This window comes from Lynx canadensis, chromosome E3 (genome assembly GCF_007474595.2).
Source record: "Lynx canadensis isolate LIC74 chromosome E3, mLynCan4.pri.v2, whole genome shotgun sequence".
NCBI classification, from domain to species: Eukaryota; Metazoa; Chordata; class Mammalia; order Carnivora; family Felidae; genus Lynx; species Lynx canadensis.
Window position 1 is genome coordinate 23462057 of NC_044318.1, and position 20816 is coordinate 23482872.

At 53.7% G+C, this 20816-nt stretch overlaps 3 protein-coding genes across 6 annotated transcripts; 1 reads left to right on the top strand and 2 right to left on the bottom strand.

Moving 5' to 3' along the window:
• Window positions 1-4187: 4187 nt before the first annotated feature.
• On the bottom strand, window positions 4188-7420 carry CD2BP2 (CD2 cytoplasmic tail binding protein 2). 3 transcript variants are annotated; one of them, XM_030300078.1, is made up of 9 exons: window positions 7334-7420; window positions 7147-7227; window positions 6676-7003; window positions 6022-6125; window positions 5640-5778; window positions 5333-5490; window positions 4785-5220; window positions 4584-4690; window positions 4192-4515 (listed from the first exon to the last, which is right to left on the bottom strand). In XM_030300078.1, exons 4-9 carry the CDS (start codon window positions 6097-6099, stop codon window positions 4402-4404), a joined length of 1032 nt encoding a protein of 343 aa, XP_030155938.1. In that variant the 5' UTR covers window positions 6100-6125; window positions 6676-7003; window positions 7147-7227; window positions 7334-7420; the 3' UTR covers window positions 4192-4401. The 3 variants fall into 3 exon arrangements, with proteins under 3 accessions (XP_030155940.1, XP_030155938.1, XP_030155939.1); XM_030300079.1 differs by lacking the exon at window positions 6676-7003; XM_030300080.1 differs by lacking the exons at window positions 7147-7227; window positions 7334-7420 and having other exon boundaries at window positions 4188-4493.
• LOC115503740 (sesquipedalian-1-like) lies at window positions 7374-9147 on the top strand. 2 transcript variants are annotated; one of them, XM_030300081.1, is made up of 2 exons: window positions 7374-7454; window positions 7767-9147. In XM_030300081.1, the coding sequence occupies exon 2, from the start codon at window positions 7791-7793 to the stop codon at window positions 8409-8411; it is 621 nt and encodes a 206-aa protein (XP_030155941.1). In that variant the 5' UTR covers window positions 7374-7454; window positions 7767-7790; the 3' UTR covers window positions 8412-9147. The 2 variants fall into 2 exon arrangements, with proteins under 2 accessions (XP_030155941.1, XP_030155942.1); XM_030300082.1 differs by lacking the exon at window positions 7374-7454 and adding an exon at window positions 7455-7557.
• On the bottom strand, window positions 8582-19202 carry TBC1D10B (TBC1 domain family member 10B). The gene is made up of 9 exons (XM_030300077.1): window positions 18274-19202; window positions 14974-15073; window positions 14571-14678; window positions 14373-14479; window positions 11292-11406; window positions 11101-11166; window positions 10690-10879; window positions 10191-10345; window positions 8582-10103 (listed from the first exon to the last, which is right to left on the bottom strand). The coding sequence occupies exons 1-9, from the start codon at window positions 19200-19202 to the stop codon at window positions 9459-9461; spliced, it is 2415 nt and encodes an 804-aa protein (XP_030155937.1). The 3' UTR covers window positions 8582-9458.
• Window positions 19203-20816: the final 1614 nt, after the last annotated feature.

Genomic DNA, 20816 nt, shown 5'->3' on the forward strand with positions numbered 1-20816 from the left:
TGTGGAGTTCGGAAGAAACGTCATCCACCCTTGGGCCTCATGCAAAACATCCGCTTCCAAATCCGCCCTTGAAAGAAACTCCCCTTGGGTCTCAGTGTCAGGAAGAGCTGGGCATCTCCAGGGCTTCGACTTGGCCCTGGCTGGGAGCAGAATGGAAGGCAAGCCGCTCAGTCTCAGGCCTCCCCACTGCCTGGGAGCCTGGCATTAGTGGCCCTGCAAAGAGGCATCAAACCAGCCAGGTGGGTCTGGAAGGGGTGACAGATGTGTCAAAGGCATTAAGGGACCCCCAAACTCCATGGGCTTTGTGGAGCCTGACTCTTTGCCAATTTTAACTTCTTTTTGAAGTCCTCCGCCATCCTTGTCTCCCCCAGGACCCCACCAGATGCCCAGGGGAGGGTGTGACAGCCTGAGCCTGGACTCGCCTTCTCCCACTCTTGCTAGTCTTCTGGAAAATGGTCTGCCACAGACAAAAGGCTCTGGTGTCCCAGATACAGGGATGACATCTGCAGCTTTGACCTTGAGCCCCCCTGTAAATTTGCCCATGGCCTCAGTAAAAATGACCCTACTGATCCTTCAGCCCTGCTCCCTGAGAGACTATTGGGTCTAGACACCTGTACACTGCCCATCCAGGTCACACCTCACCCCTTCTGGGACAGCAAGGACAAACAGTCCCACCGGGAAAGACTTGGCTCATCCCCTAGTCATTCATCAGCACTGAACTCCTCAGACCAACTGGTGGAGACAGGCCAGCAAAAACTGCTCTGGGTATGGGGCCAGACATCTGTGCTATTGGGCACAGTGGAAGAAACAATGACCAACCAGGGGGGTGGGGAGTGGATTATTAGGAAGCCTGTAGGAAAGGGAGGCCTAGGGATGCCTGGGTGGCTCAGTTGGTCAAGTGTCCAACTTCGGCTCAGGTCATGATCTCGTGGTTCACGAGATCGAGCCCCACATTGGGCTCTGTGCTGACAGCTTAGAGCCTGGAGCCTGCTTTGGTTTCTGTGGCTCCCTCTTGCTCTCTGCCCCTCCCCCGTTTGTTTGTGTGTGTGTGTGTGTGTGTGTGTGTGTGCGCGCGCGCGCGCACGCTCTCTCTCTCTCTCTCTCTCAAAATAAGAAAATAAACATAAAAAAAAAAAGGAGACCTAGAATTAAGTACAACAGATCTATTAATTGGTCTTTCCCAGATAGAGAAGAGAAAGGCATCACTGGCCAGGCCTGGAGAAATCAAATTGCCCTGTTCTGGGATAAGGCTGGAGCCTGGAATCAGGGAAGAAAATGGAGAAGGAAAGCAAAGGCAGATGTGGAGCTGGAGGGGCTGCATCGAGCCAGGCCCTGGAAGACCTTCTCAGTCACCTTCAAGCTTTTGAACTTTATCTCGAGGGAAATGAAGCCATTATAAGTTTCCAGTAAAAGGTTAGGGCCTTCACCTCCATGGTCTCCCTCCCCAAAACCATAACTCAAATCCAATCACGAGAAAAATCCCAGACCAAAAAAAAATGCACCCAAATTTGAGGAATATTTTACAAAATACCTAACCAATTCTCCTCAAAACTGTCAAAAGTCAGCAAAAACAACTCTGGGGAATTGTCAGACCAGAGGTTAAGGAGACATGATCACTGAACGTGAAGGGGTGTCCCAGAAGATATTCTGGAACAGACAAGGGACAGAAGAGAAAAATTAGTAAAACCCAAAGAAAGTGTGAGGTTTAGTTAATGGTAATATACCATACCTTCATACGGTGGAAGAGTCAACAATAAAAAAGATTACTATTGCATATTACATGGCTTAATCTCAAAAACTGGCTAAGTAGATACAGAAGACACAAAAGACCACAAATTGTAGGAGTCCGTTTGTACGAAATGGCCAGAATAGGCAACTCTACAGAGACAGGAAGTAGATTAGTGGTTACCAGGGACTGGAGGATGAGGAGGGTGGGGAGTAAGAGGGGCGGTTTCTTCCACGGTTGACAGAAATGCTCTAAAATTGTGGTGATGGCTGCACAACCCTGTGAATGTTCTAAAAAAAAAAAAAAACCTCCTGAACTGTGTACACTTCAAATGGGTGCATTACATCTCAGTAAATCTCTTGGTAAAAAATAGTAATTTTATGTACACACCTAACAGTTTTAGGAAAGGCAAAGGAGTGAAGTGCTGATAGGGGCTTGCAGCAGGGCCACAGCCAAAGGGAAGAGAACTCCAGTGATGCTCGTGGAAGGGGAGAGGCATTCAGCTAGGTGGGGTATGTGTTAGTTTCCTATCAGGGCTGTAACAAATAACCACAAACTTTGTGGCTTGAAATAACATAACTTTATTAGGATTCTGGAGGTCAGAAGTCCACAATGCTTTTCACTGGGTTCAAATCCTCAGTGGGGCTTTTTTTTTTTTTTTTTTTTTTTTTTTTTTTTTTTTTTGGTAGCAGCTCAGGAAGGACTGTTCTCTTGCCTTCTCCAGCTTCTACAGGCCACTGCATTCCTTGGCATATGGCCTGGTCTTACATCTTCGAAGCCAGCAGCTGTGTTTGACCCTCCGCTTTTACTTTATAGGACCTTTGTGATGACATTGGGCCCACCCACCTCTATAATCCAGGATAGCACGCCCCCCCTGCCCACGTCAGTCATTAGTTTAATCACATCTGCAAAGTCTCTTTTGCCACGTAGGGTCCCATATTCAGATTTTGTTGAGGACATGGACATCGCCGGGAGACCATTATTCTGCCTACACAGCCTGACATCAGGAAGGTGATCACAGGAGGACACTGTGAGGGGTAGATGGGGTGACATCTGGATGTGTGGAGCCCGAGGTGCCAGTGGTACATCCAAGGGAACCGCCCCCTTGGCTTTCATCTATTCACCCAACAGTAAACACCTCCCATGAGTCAGTCAGTCATTGGGGTTATAAAGGTGACCAGCTGTATTGCTTTTCACTTCTGAAATCCAGATGCACCTCTTAATCAAGGACATCTTACAAATGCAATTGGCAGGGTTTTCTTAATGACACATAAACACTTCTTACAACTGAAGGCATTTTGGAATCAGTGACCACTAAGTCTGGGCTGGCACCGGCATGGACCCAATTAATACAGAAGTTGGAGGCCTCACTAGAGCATCAAATATCCCCAACCTGCCGTCTTTCCTACTTCCAAGCCTGGATCCTTCCACCTGGGGTCCTGGTGCTCAGCAATCCTGTTTCAGATCAGCAGAACCCTGGCCACACACGCTCAGCTCTGCCACCACAGCAGGACCTGGGAAGTGGCCTCTCCGGGTGTAACCTCAGTCCCGAGTCATGCCCAGTGGCTCTCCACCTGTCCACACGTTGGAAAACACCTGGGAGCTTTCAAAAAGCCCCACCCACTGAGCCACTATCTAGACTAATTCGTTTAGAATTTGAGGAGTAATTTTACAGCTCCCCTGAGACTCCAATGGACAACCAAGGTAGAAAAGTGGAGGGTTCAACCTAGTTTGGTACAAGAAAGAGGCAGAAGGCAGCACTGGCGAGAGGTGGGAGGTGCTAGGTCCAGACAATACAATTATACCAGTCTCCCTCCCAACCACACCCCCCAGAATCTGAATTCCTGGAAGAGGACTAACCCACTTATCTCAGCTCCTTCACCGCACTTGCCCACGCACACTGGGAGCTCAGGAAATGTAAACCTCACAGGACTTCAAGGGTGCGAAGAAAGGTCTGGGAAAAGAAGCCCACTGGGGCTGGGCCAGCTCTCTGATTTGCTGTGTGAGCTCCAGGGAGGCACTGGCCCTCTTTGTGCCACCTCTTTGTGCCAGTTCAGGGGTTGGCCCAGGTGGCCTTGAAGGGGCTTTCGAGTGCCAACACTGAGTATGCACTTCCCCTACAAAGCCTAATACAGTGGAGTCAGTGGATACCAGGCTTCCTACTCCCCCCAAACAGATGTCCCAACCCCCAAGGCCTAAAATCTCCACTTCTGGTGCTCTACCTTACACCGGCTACAAAGACAGAGACTCTGAGGCTCTGAAGGCCAAAGACCTAACAACTGCAAAATAGGAGTCCCCTCTGAGGATACCGGAGGACAGCATGTGAGTGAAAGGGATTTTTAGATGGTGAGGAAACTCCAGAGGCCACCTGACAGCCCTGGTTCTGCCCCCAGAGTGACAAAGGTGAAGTGGTTCAAATAACCAGAAACTCCCAAGAAGGAACTTCATGAGAAAACACTCATGAGGCGAGTCCAAAGGGGTCCTTGGCTTCTGGCCATCAGCACAGCCAAGGCCCTAATATGTAACCAAAGGCTTTTATTGGGAAAGGGAAATTGACTGAAAAGTGGCCCCTCAAGTCCTCACTGCCTGAGGCAGCTGGGGCCTCCTCCAGAGAGTTCAGGAAAGAAGGGGCCACCAAACCGGGCCCTCAGCAGGCTCAGGTATAGAGGTCAAAGTCAATGCGTTTGGAGTTGTAGAACTGTCCACCAGGAGGGTCCAGCTTCCGGCAATAAACACCATCTGCGAAGTAGCCTTCGTTCACCCAGGTCTGCAGGAAAAGAGAGCAAGAGCTGAGAAAGGACTGGTATGGGCGGTGGGGGAGAAGAGAAGTGGCAGAAAGAAGTAGAAAGGGGCTTACCTGCATCTGGGTGCTGGTGAAGGGCCCATACAGCTCAGCATCCCCTGTGTTCTCCCACTTATATTCCCACATCACGTCCACCAGACCATCTCCTGGCAACTCTGCTTCTAAAACAACAGACAAGGCCATCTGGGCCTCAAGTTCCCTGGCCCCTGCCCCTGCCCCTGCCCCCAGCACTCCTCCTCTGCCCTCCAATCTTACCTCCCTTCTGCGTAGGAGTTGGGGTCTCCAGCTCCCCCTCTGCCACTTCTTCAGCAAACATGTCCAGAGAGGGAGGGGGTGTGGGCTCAGGGGGTCCCTGGGTCCGGGACCCCAACCCCTTCAGCCGCATGGCTAATCGTTCCCTTGTCTCCTGATACACGCCAAGGTTGCCCCGGGCCACCATCTGGTCGGCCAACCCAGAGAGCCGATCCAAGCGCTGGGGGGAACTGGGCCGCCCACCCCCTTTGCTGCCCCCTTTGCCTCCTCCTCTGGCCCCCAGACGCCTCAGTGCACCAGCTACGGTCTCTCTTGGCAACAGCAGCTCCAGAAGGCCCTCCAGAAGGGCTTGGGCACTCATTGGTGTCTGGCCCAGGCTGTCCTCTTCCTCTGAGTCGGACGGTGGGCGCTGATCAGGTGGCCGCTCCCTGATTTTCACCTGTAATGTGAAAACAGGGGTGGGGGTGGTTATCTCCTACAAACCGTGAGCAGGGCCCAAGCCCAGCACTGGCTGCCTCCAGGCCCCCACCATGTCAGCCCCTGGGCCACACCCAGTCAATGTTGTCTAGCCAGCTGTCTCGGATCTGAGCATCCCGGTTCAGGAAGTAGTTGCCATCAGCATCAAAGTGGCCTTCCTCCATCTCCTCCTGCAGGTTGAAGGGTGTGATCCGCACACCGCCCTCACTGGGGAGCGTGGCTGCTTCCTGACCTGCATGAAAGACACAGGCATCCCGTGCTGGGTGCACGCACGCGCACATGCACACACACACGTGCACGTGCGTGCGCCCTTGCCACCCCCCCCATCCCCCAAAGCTCTATCTGTTCCTCCAGAAGAATCAATTCTTGGGTTTAGCTCACCTTCCACATCCTCCGAAGCCAAGATATCATATTTGCTGGACCCCCCCTCTTCATCATCATCCTCCTCATCACTGTCCAAAGAGTGTTTGCCTTTGAAGCGGCTCCCAGGACCCCCTGCCCCAGCCACAGGATCCACTGGCTGTGAGGAAGGGCCAGCAAGTTGAGAGACGCAGGTTACTGGCTATTCCTCAAAATACCCCAGGTAGAGTTTTCTTCAAAACCTTCCCCAACTGGAAATTCTCCAAACCCATTTCCCAGGGAACACGGAAAAGCTAGCCCCCTCTCTGCTTTCTGTGCCCCCCGCCCCCTTCCTTCTCTTCTGGCTTCTAGTTCTTTCTCTCCCCTCACTCCTCCTAAGAATGCAGGAGTCTGGCCCCCTCACCTTCTTCTTGGGAACACTGATTTCATCCTCATCATCCTCATCTCCCACACCTTGGAAGGTCACTTTCCTCTTTGGCATGACTGGACTGAAGAGCCTTCCCTGGGCTGAGCCAAGAGAAAGGATGCAGATTAAGGGAAGTGGGCGAGGCTACTCACCGCGGAAGAGCCCCAGCACAACAAATAATCACCCGGTACGCACTAGATCCAGCTCGGGAGGAGAGGGAGCACAAAATGAGGGGCCGAAAGGGAAGCTGGCCGCCAGGAGGCCCCCGGGACTTGGTTCGGCATCCAAAAGAGTTGCTGGAGCGGGGGCGGAGGGGCGGTGGCGCAGAGGGGCGCCCCACGGGCAACCCCCACCCTTGACGAAAAAAGGCAGGCTCCCCCACATACCCCCCCAATCCCTAGCCCCCGCAGTCCTGGGTGCGACGGGGATCCGCGGGCTGACACCCTCTCCTCCACCCCCAGCTCCCTCAGAGCCCGCGGGGCCTGGACGGACCCAGGACCTGGCGTCCTGGCCACCCCCTCCGCCCCGCGCTGAACTCCCAGCTCCGCGGGGTGACCCCCAACTGTCCCGGGCTAAGTGTACAAGCCTAAGTGTACAAAGAGAGGCGGCAGAGCCGCGGGGATTCGAGAAGCCCCACCGGCTCGCGCTCACCTCAGGATCCACGGGAGGCCGTGGGGGAAGAAAAAGAGAGACTTTCACCAGGGCTACATCCGGGGCGCCGGGCGCCATCACCCGGAAGAGAACTGCGGAAGGCTCCAGAGAAGGCCGGAAGTGGCTTCACTCCGATTAGATGACTAACTGGAAAAGCGGGCGGAAGTACGCCGAGAGCGGGGAAGACAACCCCGCCCTCCCCAGGGTGACGTGAGCAGTTTGGGGGCGACAACGGAGAGAACAGGCCACAAATGAACGCCTAGACCCTGATCAGACGATAGGGATGGCCGGATGCGGTTTAGATTCCCTCCTACAGCAGTTAGAGACTCTGAGGAGAAAGTGAAGCACACTACTTAAAGGGGCGCCCAGCATCATGGAGGGACGAAGTGGGACAGTGGGTTTCGGCCCGGTTCCCTTTACAGAGTTGAGTCACCTTTCCCCAGGGTTGGCCAAGGGCTTTGTGCCCCTCACCGTCTCCATAGGAATCCTGCTTTCCCAGTCAGCGTCCAGTTCTGTCCTCTCCTAGTCCGAGGTGCGGCCTTGCTCTTCTCCCTGAGGAGAGACCGAGTTCCCACGATGGCCCGCCTGGAGCGCCCAGCTGGCTTTGAAGGCACTTTACGAACCCAGCTCTCTTTAGGACCCAGGGGAAGTCATTTACCCCACGCCTGTCCCCTGGTTGAGTTCCTGGTTTCAGAGGTGGGAAGAGCCATCACCGTACAGGTGACAGTGGTTCCTGTGTCCAGAATCCAGGCTAGAAGCCTCTTGTGCCCCGATCTCAGGTAGGCCTGGAAAGAGGCAACAATGCCTCTCTCTCAGACCACAGCCTCAGGATAAAGCCCCACTGCTGGCAAGTAGGGCCCCAGCGGCCCCAGCCCAGAATCTGTAAGCTGGCCCAAGGGGGAGAGCTAAAGGGGGGGATGGGGGGGTGGGTATGGGTCCCTGTGCTGTGGGGACAAGACCTCTAGCTCTTTAGGACAGTCCTGAATCCCACTAGACTAAGGCTATGCCCAGGAAGAACCTACTGGAGCCCCAGGAGGGCAGCATGGGGTACCCATGATAATGAGACCACCCCTCCTCTCTCCTGCCCCCAGGGTTAACTCCCAGATTGAACTACCATGAAACTGCACCGAAAGTCCGTGCTCAGTTTCTTCCACGGATACAGAACACAGGCTCCAGACCGGGAGGGCATCTTGCTAAAGAAGGGAGCCCGAAATATCAGCTATCAACGCCGCTGGTTTGTCCTCCGGGGAAACCTCCTCTTCTACCTGGAGCACCAGGCAGACCGCACACCCCTGGGCCTCATCCTCTTAGAAAACTGCCAGGTGGAGCCACGCCTCGGGGCCACAGAACCCTATGCCTTTACCATCTTGACCCCCGGGGCTGAGGGCACAGAAGGTGGGCGGACCTACAAGCTGGCAGCAGAAAACCAGGGAGAGCTGGCAGCGTGGCTGTGGGCACTGGCTGGGGTGAGCTGGAGGCGGCTGGTGGCGCTACTACCCCCACTGGAGGCCCAGTACCGGGAGCTGTGCCAGGCAGCTGGCCAAGAACCCAGCTCACCCCCAGACGACTGTGGCTTCCTAGCCACCCTCAGTCCCCCCTCCAGCTTCCAGGAGTTGCACGAGCACTTTGGGAAAGAGATCCGGGTGCTGCAGGTGGTGCGTAGAGGACTTCAGTCCAGTGACAACAGAGGCAGCAGATCCCAGGCGAAGGGGGAGCAGGAGCTCAACAGTTGTTGACGAGTGACTGAAAGATGGACCAAAGGCCAAAAGGTCCCTCCCTGCCAAGACCAGCTGAGTGCTTCAGCAGACACCCAGATCCTGGCCTGCTCCATTGTTTCCTCCCCACCCCCACCCCACCTAGTTCTTATTCTAACTCCCTTTATCAAATAACAAGGCAGGAGACAGGCCCAGGTACAACAGCAGGTTCTTTTCTGATTCCTCGAAGCGCCGCACAGGGTGGGAGCAGAGACAAGAGAATGTAAACATTGGGTTCCACCCCCTGGAGCTCAGGGGAAGACCCCTTACCCAGATAGGGGCTGGAGGGGAAACAAGGTGGAAGGCAGGGGCCCTGGTAAGACAAAGCAGGAGAGGCCTGAGAACACAGAGGAGGGTGGGTGAAAGAGAACAAGGAGAATGGTAGGTGGGGAAAGGGGGGACATTTCCTGTGCCAGTGCATGTCCCCTTAAATAAACGAGTGCGAGAACATTATGGAAGGAGAACCAAAGGATAGAAGACAGAGCAAGCACCCCCACCCTGGGCCGACCAGCTGCTCTGTACATAATTACAACAGAGATGTCCAGAAGTAGAGCAAGGAGAGCCGTGGCCCCCAGCCAGGAAGTGGGGGAGACCAGCAGGGCTGAAGAAGGGAAAAAGGAACCCAGCTCCACTCATGGATAAGGGGAGCAACTGGTGTAAGAATCTGAAAACTGCTGATTCCCATTGCCAAGTCACCCCTGAGGTGACAAAAGGCCAATCAGGACTGCACCTGGGAAAGAACCCCAAAGGAAATCGGGGCAGGAGTGCCAGAGACCCCAGCAGGACCTAACTGGAGGTGAAGGGGCTCCAGACTTGTTCACACCTGCCCCGAGGAAAGGCAGCTGCCCCATGCACTGTCACTGTCCCAGCTGTGTAGGGATCAGCAGCTGGCAAGGAGATGGGAAATCAAACCACTTTCCCCAGAAGGACAGTCTGCCCAGGAAGCTCGGGGCAGCACCCCAGGCCAGGCCTGCTCCTGACTGAGGGGAAAACAAGGGAGGCCATGCAGTCCAGCCCCGGGGACAGAGGTCAGAAGTAAGCATCCTGCCGGGCCTCAGATGCGGAGGACCTGTCCCCACCATCCTGGGGGCCTGGGGGTCCATCTGCCTTTCGACGCAGTGAGAGCTTCCTGCCTTGGGCCTTCTTTTCCTGCTTCTGCCGTTCCTTCTCCTGCTTCTGTTGCTCCTTCTCCTGCTCTTTTTCCCATTTCTGCCGCTCCTTCTCCTGCTTCTCCCGTTCTTTCTCCTGTTTCTGCCGCTCCTTCTCACGTTCCTTTTCCTGTTTCTGCCGCTCCTTCTCCTGCCTCCGAGTCTCCTTGGTGGGACCCAGTGGGGTGCTGTTGCCGGTAGGCGAAGGAAGGGATGGATGCAGTCCCTCAGCGGTGACCACAGGTCCTGGGGCAGGCCCAGCACTGGCCCTGCGGACAGGAGGGGGTGGGGAGGGGGCCCCTCCAGCTGCCCGGGAGCCTCGGCTCTTGAGGCCAGGGAGGCTAAGAAGGCTGGAGGAGGGGCCCAGGGGTGGCTGCTGCCGCCGACGCTCCTCATGGATGGCCCGGGAGCCATGTAGTCGCCGAGAGGGCCGATACTGCAGCTCCCCCCGGGTTTCTCGCCACTTCTTGAGCTGGGCTGTGTTCTCCCGCTCAATCAGTGCTTCTGTCACTGGGAGGTTGGTCACCTAGACGGAGAAGAAACGGGTACCGGAGTGAAGGTGAGGATGGGGATGGGCTGAAGCAGGTGTGGGTGTGCTAAGGCCACGGCCTACCTCGTGCACCAGGAAGTCCTCCTGCATGCACTGCTGGGGCAGGTTGCGCAGCTGCTCCATGGTCTCATACATGCCTTGGCAGGAGCGCAGCTTCTCCACTGAGCCCAACGTGTGACGCAGCAGCACCAGGGCCACGCGGAAGATGATCTTGACGCCTGCAAGGTCAGAAAGAAGAGAGCGCGGGTGATCAGGGCTGGGACCTCAGTGTGTCCCAGTCAGAAGGGACTCAACAGGCCCCATCCCTGTCTACTGCCAACCGTACAGATGAGGAAACTGAGGTCCCACGAAGGGAAATGAGCTGCCATGGGTTTCGAGTTCCTGAGAGGAACAGTAGGTTCTGGACTGATAGCAGAGCCAAGACTAGGCCCCAGTTTCTCCAGCCCCCAGACTGCTTACAGGGAAGCCTAGGTCCCAGAGGTAACTTCGGGCAGCAGGCCACTCTCTGGCAGCCACCATGGAAACCCCGGCCCCCTCATGGCCTGAACGGCTACAGAAGTACCTTCACAGAAGAACATATCCCAGACACGCAGCACTGAAGCCCAGGGCAGGGTGCGGGCAAAGATGCACATGAACCATTCTGTCATGTAGAGCACGGGGTCAATGCGTTGCCGCCGCAGGTGTCGGTGTGCCAGCGGGGAGGCCCGGCGCAACAGTGCAAAAAAGATTTCTCCGTCCAGCTGAATGGCCTCCTGGAAGTGGGATGAGCCATGAGAAGAGGCCTACTGTGGCTCCCGTGGGGTAGGACTGTCCCTAGTGGGGGATCCTCACCTCAGTGGGAGAGGCCCAGAGCAGAGGGACAAAAGGACAAAAGGTGGGGGGGGGGGGGAGAGGGAGGAGGCAGGACAAGGACCTCCCTGCAGCCTCAGGAGAAAGTCACAACCTTGGGTGCACCCAGCCCCCAGACACTCACCAGCCCTGCACTGTAGTAACCGGGGAGGTACTTGTCACAGATCTGCACCAGGCACCAAAAAGCTTGCTGAGAAGAGCGAGAACAAGGAAGGAGGGAGGGGCCTGAGAAACAGGGAGCAGAGAGCTCCCCCATCACCACTGTGGGCCAAGGTCCTCCCAGTCCCTCCCCAACCAGGACCAGCGTATGCTGACCTCAGCAGGCATGTGCATGAGCAGCACGGCGGCCACTGGGGCCTGGGCCTGGCAGTAGCCCTCATCGGGCCGGTAGATAGTGTAAGCCTTCAGGATTCGATACAGGTCCTGTTGCCTGTGGGTATTGGGAAAGACCATGAGGGCAATCACAGGAGCTGGGGGCTCTCTGCCCCAAACTAAGCCTGCCCCCCACAACCAGCCCCAGCCCAGACCCCTCCTAGATCCAGTTCCAGATTAACCTCAGAGGTTCACCACCACGCACCTCCACCGACCTTCCTAGCACTGCTATCAAGGTTAAGCCAATGACCGAGACCATCATCAAAGCATTCCAGGCTCCAGCTTTCCACCCTTGCCTCCACATCCTATGTGCTCCCTACCCATTCCCCAGCACAGGATGTGCTCTCTCTCCATCCTTCATCTGCCACCACCCCATAGACCTTCAAGGTCACCTTCTTCAGAAAGCTTCCACTGTCCACAGCATCAGACCTCCCGTAGCACTGTCTGAATTCTTTGATCACCCCAGAGCAGGGCCTGCCCTATCTGCCTCAGTGGATTTCATCAGTTCTCTGCCAACATGTCCATTGGGCCCTGGTTCTTGGTGAAGGCTTGAGAAGCCAGCTGTGCCTCAGACCTTTCTCGTGTCTCTGTATCGCAAAGAATAAAATCTCTGCCCTAGACCTGTCCTCTTGAGGGTGCCCATTGCTGTGTCTGAGAATTCCATTCACTTAGCCCCACGTTGGAAAAGAGAGCCCTACATCACTCCCCGTGGCTAATCAAGTCTTATCAACACTACATGTTGAGTTTCATTCATGCCTGTTCCTTCTCTCTACCTCCACAGCCATTCCGTAGCTCAGACTTTCATTTCTTACCCAGAAAAAAGTAATAACCTCTTACATCCCCAAATTCAGTCATTGAAGTGTCATCTTGTGTTTTACCTGCATACCTCCCCAGTACTATTTACTTAATATTTTTTCTCCACTTAGCAATAGCATCCATGAAATGACAGGTTTGATGTACTAGTTATTTTACCTAATACCTATTAAACATGTAACTCCCACAAGCTCCCATGCTATTTTTACCCACCTACCTGCATCTGTGTCCCTGCTTTCTCCCTGTTGCTGTGGGTGAACTGTCTGTGGTCCTGGCCAAACACAGCTTTTCCACTTGGGTACTGCGTCCCATCCCCTCTCACCTACACAGTCCATCACTCCAGCAAGCCTCCCACCTCTCCTGCATCATCAGTTTTTCTCTCCCTACTAGATCATTCCCAGTGGCATACCAGTATCTGTTATTTCCTCTATGTTACAAAAAAAGTCTCTTGACTACCCCCCTTCCCCTCCAAACATTACATCATTTCTCTCTTTACCTAGTCAGCAAAACTTCAGAATACAGACTTGCTGTCTTTAATCTCTTTCCTCCCATTCTCCAGTCAGGCTCTACACTACTGCCCTGTGCAAACTGCCTTTATCAAGATCACTAATGACCTCTACTGTGCTGAGTCCAGAGGTCAATTTGCAGACTTGATTTTACTTGACCCATCAGCAGCATTCCATACAACTGGTCCCAAAACCCCTCTTCGATTTGCTTCCAGCAATCACACTGCCCTGGTTCTCCTTCTACCTCTCTAGTTTCTCCTTCCTGTGCTAGTTCGTTCTTATCTTCCCATTCTTGAAATGTTAGAACTGCAGGGCTCAATCTCTGAGTTTCCTTTTGTATCTACACTTGCTGCCTTGATGAGCTCGTCCAATCCCACAGGTGAAATTTAGTCCCATCTAGAGGCCAGTAACTCTCAATCTCCAGCTTACCTCCAGTTTAAACTTCTCCCCAAATTCCAGACTTATACAGGTCGTACATCCAACTTTCTTGACTTCTCCATCTGGATGTCCAATTAGCATTTCAAACTTCACATTCCTAAACTGAGCTCTTAACATACCCCTCTAACCTCCTTTTCTCATCCACACCAATATATGAACAACTCCATTTGTCTAGTTTCTCAGGCCCAAAACCTTCAGAGTCGGCCTTAATTCCAATCTCTCTCTCTCTCTCTCTCTCTCTCTCTCTCTGTCTCTCTCTCTCTGTCTCTCTCTCATACAGTCCACATCTAATCTATTGGCAAATCCTTTTGGCTCTACTTTCAAAATATAGACAGAATCCAACCACTTTTCCCCATAGTTCCATAGCTACCATTCTGATATATCTATCATACTCTCTCTCCTGGATTATGGAAATAGTCTTCTAACAAGTCTCTCTGCTTCCGTCCTTGTCTCCTTATACTATTCTCAGCACAGCAGCCAGAATGATCCTTTTAAAACACAAGTCAGATCATTATAACCACATCTCCATTCACATTCTCTATTCCCGTTTCTTGCTTTAAACTCCTCTTTAATGCTTACCACCCTTTCACATACAACATACTTTCCTTCTTTGTCTTATTTACTTATTGTCTATCCTCACTAAAATGTAATAAGCCCCATAAGGGCAGGAGTTTTTGTCTTGTTAACTGCTATCATCTGTGACTAGACCAGTTCCTGGCAGATAGCAGGTGTTCAGTTAAATATTTGCTGAAAAGATGAACCAACTGATGAAAAATGTGCATCTGAGAGTCACCTAATACCATCTTGCATATTACTAAGGAGTGATATATATACATCTTGGGGAAGTCTAGCATATAGAACAAAAGTACAAGTGCCTCGGAACAATTTTTAAGGCCCTCTGGTGATCTGACCCGAAACTGCTTTTCCAGCCTCAGCTCCACTCAACCCCACATCCCAGAGACAGCTTATATAAACCCCCAGCCAGGAAAAACCTGCCCCTGGCTCTGCTCCCATCTAACCTTCAAAACCCAACTCGAATGCAACCTCTTCAATAAATCCTTGTTGTGCCTCTCCATCTCCCCTCCAACAACCCCCCAGCCCGGAGTCAGAATCTCCTTCCCAGGACAGTTCCCTCAATATGGCTTGACACTCAATACATTAAGGACCACTTTCCTAGAAGCCCTGGAGGGCAAGAACAGCTTTCAACCCAGCCCTGTATCCACCTGGAGCCTTCTACAGACTGACCCACGTGATCAGGCCATCTTACCCATGCCCTCCTCGAGCGGCAAACATCTCATGGAAAGGGAATTGGCGGTGCAGGTCCTTCTCGATCACATCCAGCCACTTGGGGTCCCCAGGAGCCCGTTCCAGCTCCTGCAGTGGGACATCAGGGATTATCTCAGGATCTAGGGGGACTGATGATACCCTTCACACAGTATCACATGTCCCCATACCCTGGACACACCTCAAACTTGCCAGGGTTCTGCTCCAGGAGTTCCTTGCTATTGGACAGGTACTGCCAGGCCTTGGCTCTGAGGGAGGAGGGGATCCCCTTCCGGCAGCGCAGCTTCACCTAAGGCAGAGTGGCAGGCAGGGTGACAGCTTCAGGGGCTGGCATAGCCTCCAGGCTTTCCCCAGCAGTCCTCAGGCTTCCTGGGACAGCCCTCCCACATCTCATTGGCTTGACTCCACTGGACCTGGCCTGGCCTTCTATCTTTAAAACTACTCCTCCCCCCAGGCCCAAGAACCACCCATCCCCAATGTGGTCTAGAGAACAAATACTATCATGGCTTCCCTGGAGTATATGAGCTCTCCCTAACCCCCTCCCAACTTGTCCATTGCCCTGCCCACCAGTCAGCCTTCCAAACCTTCTGGAAACGCCGTGACAGCCACTTATCCCAGTTACTGAACATCTCCAGCCATTTGAGTTCCCGCTGCCGAGCCACATCTACAGGAATGGAGCTCTCTCTGCAGGATGAAGAAAGCATGGAAAGGGTCAATAGCAGTGGTATAAAACATGGATTGCTGGTGGAACTGAAGCAAGCCACCCACCTCCCCAGGCTCAAATGAGAGACTGGATGTAAAAGCATTTTGTGAGCTACTAAATATCAGGATATCTGGCCACTTAGCCATCGAAGGGCCTAGTTCACCACACTGAAAGGACTTCTTCCCTTGGAAGGAATCTCTGTACAGAGATGGTGTTCTCATGTTGGATCTCTGTACATGTTGGGTGTGTTCAAATCCTGCTTATGGCACATACAAGTTTAGAGAGAGGGTACAGAATATTTAAAAGCCACAGTTTGCATTAGACCTGGGTCCAAGTTCTAGCTTTACCACTTACTCATTGTGTGACCTTGGGCAAGTCATAGAATTCCTCTAAGCCTCGATTTCCTCATTTGTAAGGTGGAGAAAAAAATAGGATCTACTTGGGAGGTTATATAATAGCAAGTGCTCAGTAAGAGCAATTGTTATCCATAAAACAGAATACAGAACAAATATAAATATACTTCTCTGCCTCCTTAGAAGCAACTGAGTTTCCTCCTATCAGACTCTTGAGATCCCCTGGGCCACCTGCAATTCCCTCTACCTCCTTCCTGAAGTCACCCGAGATTCTCAAGCAAATGAAGCTTTCCTTGCACTGTTTGCCCATTGTTCTGTCACCGCTTCACACTCAAGATACCCCAGGAGTCTTGAAACAGTTACTTGTAGGAGCCAGTACCAGGAAATGAGTGGAATGGAAGAAAGCGCTTGAATTTCCAGACCAACCTGAGCTCAAATCCCAGTTCTGTCCATTAGAAATTGGGAAATCTTGGCAAGAGATAACCTGAATCTCTTCCTCATCTGTCAAAAAGGGATGCCACCATCTACATCACAAAGGTATGAGAGAACTACTGAGAAACTGTATATAAAGGACTGGCAAATGGATGGGCTCATTAACTATTAGTTTCTTTTGTCTTAGAACCACTTAATCATCGCTCATTAATATTTTAAAAATATTTATTATGTATTTTTGAGAGAGAGAGACAGAGCGTGAGCAGGGAAGGGGCACAGAGAGAGGGAGACACAGAATCTGAAGCAGGCTCCACGCTCCAAGCTGTCAGCAGAGAGCCTGACACAGGGCTCAAACTCACGAACCTCAAGATCATGACCTGAGCCAAAGTCAGACGCTTAACCAACTGAGCTACCCAGGCGCCCATCATTGCTCATTAATTTCTATCATAAGTTGGTTCCAAACCCTACTAAGGATCAGGAAGAATTAGGTAATATCTTTCCTGCCCTCAAGAAGGTCACAAGCTTGCAGGGGAGATAACTGCAATGTGGTGTGGGAAATGCAATAACAAAAATGCACAGGAGAGGCACTGACTGGAGTAGGGGCAGTGGATATCAGGAAAGGCTTCCTAGAGGAGGAGACATCTTCATTATAAGCCAGGAGGGACTGAGTAGAACATACCAAGACAAGAAGGAGGAGAAAGGCATTCCTAGCAGGTGGAACAGCCTGAGTATGAAGGGGGAGAGACTACAATCAGTTCAACAGGACCACAGTATTAAGTGCATGGTGAGAAGTGGTGGGAGAGAAGACCAGAAAGACTGGCAAAGGGAGAAAATAAGGAGTCCATCTGCAGAATAAAGCACATGGGACTTTATCCTGTGGCCAGGGGAGAGCTACCATAAGTTTTTAAGGTAACATGTGCCCCAGTCAGCCTGGCCTCAGAAGTATGTTCTTCCAGCATGGACGATAGATTTTAGAGGGACAAAATTACAAAGCAGAGAAACATAATCGAGCAACGTGCCTGGCACACAAGAGGGGCTCACTGAAATCCAATTCAATCCAAGTTCCTTAGGGCAGCAGAGTATTGAGGAGAAAGCCACTGGTCACACAGATCCAGGTGTGAGTGGGGCAATTCACTCAACTGCTCTAATCCTGTTTCTTCACCTATACATTGGGTACAACAGTGCATCCCTCCAGCATGGGAAAACACCAAGGTCAAACTTCAGTTGCCTTCCTAGGACCATGAATGTTGGTGCTCAATCAAAGGTTTTCTGTTTTTTGTTGGATTATAAAACACCTAGAATACCTTCCCACAGTGTTTTCCCCAACTCCAGGCAGGTGCCCCCCACCCCAACACACATAACACGATTAGACTAAATCCTACTCATTCTTCAGGATTTGGAACAGACTCAGTTGAATTCTGAGTGGGCAAAAGGTCCCTTCCCTAACACTCACAAAATCCTGTGAAGATCTCTAGGCTAAACCTAAAATACATTGACATCAATTGTTTAAGTATTTGTTTCTCCCTTTTGACGAGTGCCTTGAAACAACTATTTTATCCCTAGTACCTAGCACAGGGCCTGGCACCTGGGTGCTCAGGTGATGCTGTAGGTTGAACTGACCAGCAGGTTAAAGCGGTACATGAACAATGGGCAGGATCCTTCCCAGAGAGAGGGAAGGAAGAAGTCAGAGGCAATCACACCCCCACATCAGGAGTGACTCAGGCCCCTGGAGGGAACTAGGAAAGAGTAAGCCCGGCTGAGGAGATGAGGAAATGGGGAAGAGGCCTCCCCCAACCCCTTCCTTCAGTAAAAACACAAGATTGCCCTTCTCTGTTTCGCAGAGGAGCCTTACCCTCACGGTCTCCCCTCTACCGACCAGGCCTCCCCCAGCTCATCATCCCATCAGACCTAGGGCTATGGGAGAGGGAAGATGACTGCATCCCTCCCAGACTCCTTCCCTTTCAGGGACCAAATATCTCTACCAGAATCCCTGCCCAGCCAACCCTCCAGAATATCTGACTCACAGCTGGAGTTTTTCACATCAAGGAGCTGGGACGACCTTAAGTATCACCTCATTCAACCTTTCACTATATAGAGATGGAAACTGAGACACAGAAATAGGGAAAACACTAGCTCAAGGGCACACAACACACTAAAAGCAAAGCTCAAACCCAGAACTCCTGACACCTGGCCTGAAACTCTAACATGCAAGTGCCACCAAAACCTCAGGATGCTCTAGGCAGGACAGGGATCACCAAGTAGCTCACTCCTGCTGGAGCCACTCCCCTGGAGCCTTGGAGGAGGCTGAGCTGCCAGGATCTGGGCAAGGTGGATCATTTCCTCCTCCCCAACCTCTGCTTCCCTGAAGCCCCACGGGGTGCCCACTGGGTACTCACAGACTGCCCGAATACTGGCTGCCCCCAAGGAAGCCATACTTGTCCGTCTTGCGAAGGGCCAGCCCATTTATCTCCGAGTCTGAGCCCATGGAGCTCACATCATCTGCCAAGGACTCCAAGGTCCCAGACATGAGGCTTACAGAGTCCAAGTAGCTCAGAGTGTCCGGGGCCTGCCCTCGAGGCCCAGAGATGCCAGGTCCCAGGCTGGACGTGGAGCCTAGGTCCTGAGAGTTTTCAGCAGGCTCCGGAGCTGGGGTGACCGTCACGACAGTTACCAGAGCCTCACAAGTTCCTGAAGGGCCTGTGCCAGACCCTGAGGGGTCCTCTGGAGCCTGTGCAGTTGATGCTGATGTTGCTGCTGCAGCTTCATGTCCACTTGTCACCTGTCCTGCTGTCACTGCTGCAACCCGCGCGGTCACTCCTGAGGCAGCTGTGGTTCCCGGCTTGGGGGCAAGCGGGGGTTTGGCGGTCAGAACCCCAGGAACTGTTCTGGAAGGGGTCCTGGTGGGGGTACCTGGTCCAGGGGCGGGTGAGGTTCTAGCCTCCTCCGTCTTCGGAGAATCTGTCCCCGGGCCCAAAGCCACGGACATCTCGGCTCCTGCCACTGCCGCGGGCACCAGGGGGTCTGGGTCAGCGGAGACTTGCGCCCTCGGGGCTTCGGATGAGGCCTCCAGAGTCAGCACCACCACTGTGCTGCCTGTGACGGTCGAGGCCGGGGCCGAAGTCTGGGTGGGCCCAGGGACCCAGGCGGGCTTCGCCTCCCCGGGGGCCACCAGGGTGACGGGGGCCGAAGTGGCCGTGGTCACTGGCGGCCCCGGAGCCACCACCACGACAGGCCCGGCCCGGGACCCGCGGGGCGGCGGCGAGGGGGCCGCGGGGGCGCCATGACGGCGCGGCGGGGCCACCAGGGGCGCCGGGCCCGTCTCCATGGCCGCGGGCCACCCCTCACATCACCCCGCCGGGGCGGACGCAGAAGGCGCCGCCCCTCAGGCCGCTCCGCGCCGCCCGCCAAGGAAGAGGAGAAGGCGAAGGGCGCGGCCCGGCGCGCGTCGCAGATGAGGGCGGCGCGCGGGCCGCCGCCGGGCGCGCGGAGGCGTGGCAAGGGTCCTGGGGCGCCAGGCGCCGGGGTCTCGCTCGCGCCCTCTCACCCCTGGCGCTCTCTCGCCGCCGCCCCCTCCCTCCTGCTCCGGGCGAGCGGCCGACCTCGCGCCTGCGCACACCCCTCAGTGCCGGCTAAGCGGCCAGCATTTCTGCGTTTCACGCCTGCGCGCGGGCAGTGCCGTCGCGCTCCTTTTTTCTCCCTCCTCGTCAGAGTGTTTGGGCGAATAATAGGAGAGAGGGAACTGGGTTTCTGCCAATCGTTGGGAAGGGTGGGTGGGGCTGGAGGTGGGAAGGGGCTGGGTAATTTGGGAAGAGGAAATGGAGAAGAAGAAGGGCTGGAAGACCAATGAGAAGGGGGGTGAAGGCAGGAGGAGGTGGGACGAAAGAAGTAACTAATAGAAAAGCGCGAGGCTGAACGCCCTGGCCAATAAAAATGGCTAAAGAGTGAATGACCGCGGAAGGAGGCGGGTGCTGTGCGAGAAGAGGCTAGCCTGGCCAATAGGAATACTAAAAAGGGAGCCAATGAAAAGGGCGAGTAGGTGGAGGGCAAGTTGACAGACAGTGGTGTCTATGTGGGCAGTGACAGACGGCATCCGCAGTCAATAGGAAGGGCTGAGGAATTCTTAAAGTCTCCCAAGAAGGTCACGAAAGAATGACAGCTGGGGGGGGGGGGGGGGGCGGGCCAAATTTGCAATCAATTTGCATTGTCAGCCAATAAACGCATTCCCTCGCTTAAGCAATTGGGAGGAAGATAGACGGCTGTCTCAGCCAATGGAAGCATCCAAAGTGTAGGGGTGCTGCCAGCAGGCGGTGCCAGCCCAGGGATATCGGTGACAACCGGAGACAAGCGCAGAAGGGGGGTGACAGTTGGGGATAGCACTGTGAGGGGGCGGGGGCCAGGCACATTACTGCAGCCCTTAGCCAATAAGAGCATGGCGCTGCTTTGTTTGAGTCCTTTCTGGGCTCCCATTCTGTCTGTCTCTCTCTTTTTTAAGTAGGCTCCACACCCAACGTGCGGCTTCAACTCACGACCCCGAGATCAAGAGTCGCATGCTCTACCAACTGAGCCAGTCAAGCGCCTCCTAGGCTCCCCTTCTCCATCCAGCTTCAGAGCCACCTCACTCTCGTGGTCTGTGAGACCCTACCACAGATCCAATGCCTTGATCAAGTCCTCTCAACCTCCACTCCGTCTCTAGTTCTCATCTCGGTCTCACAACCAACTTCAATACTCCAAAGCCCAGGCGACTATAACCAGAGCCTCCAAATCCTCTAAGCGACCCATTTCTCTAGATCCTCCCAAGCCCTTAAGTCCTTCTCCTAGCTCCCCAGCTATCTGAGCTCCTCCCCAGAATCCAGGCTCTAATTGCTTGGACCTCATCCTCTGAGTGCCGCCCCCCCCCCCCCAGCATTCTAGTAGGCATCCTAGACCCAAACTATGAATT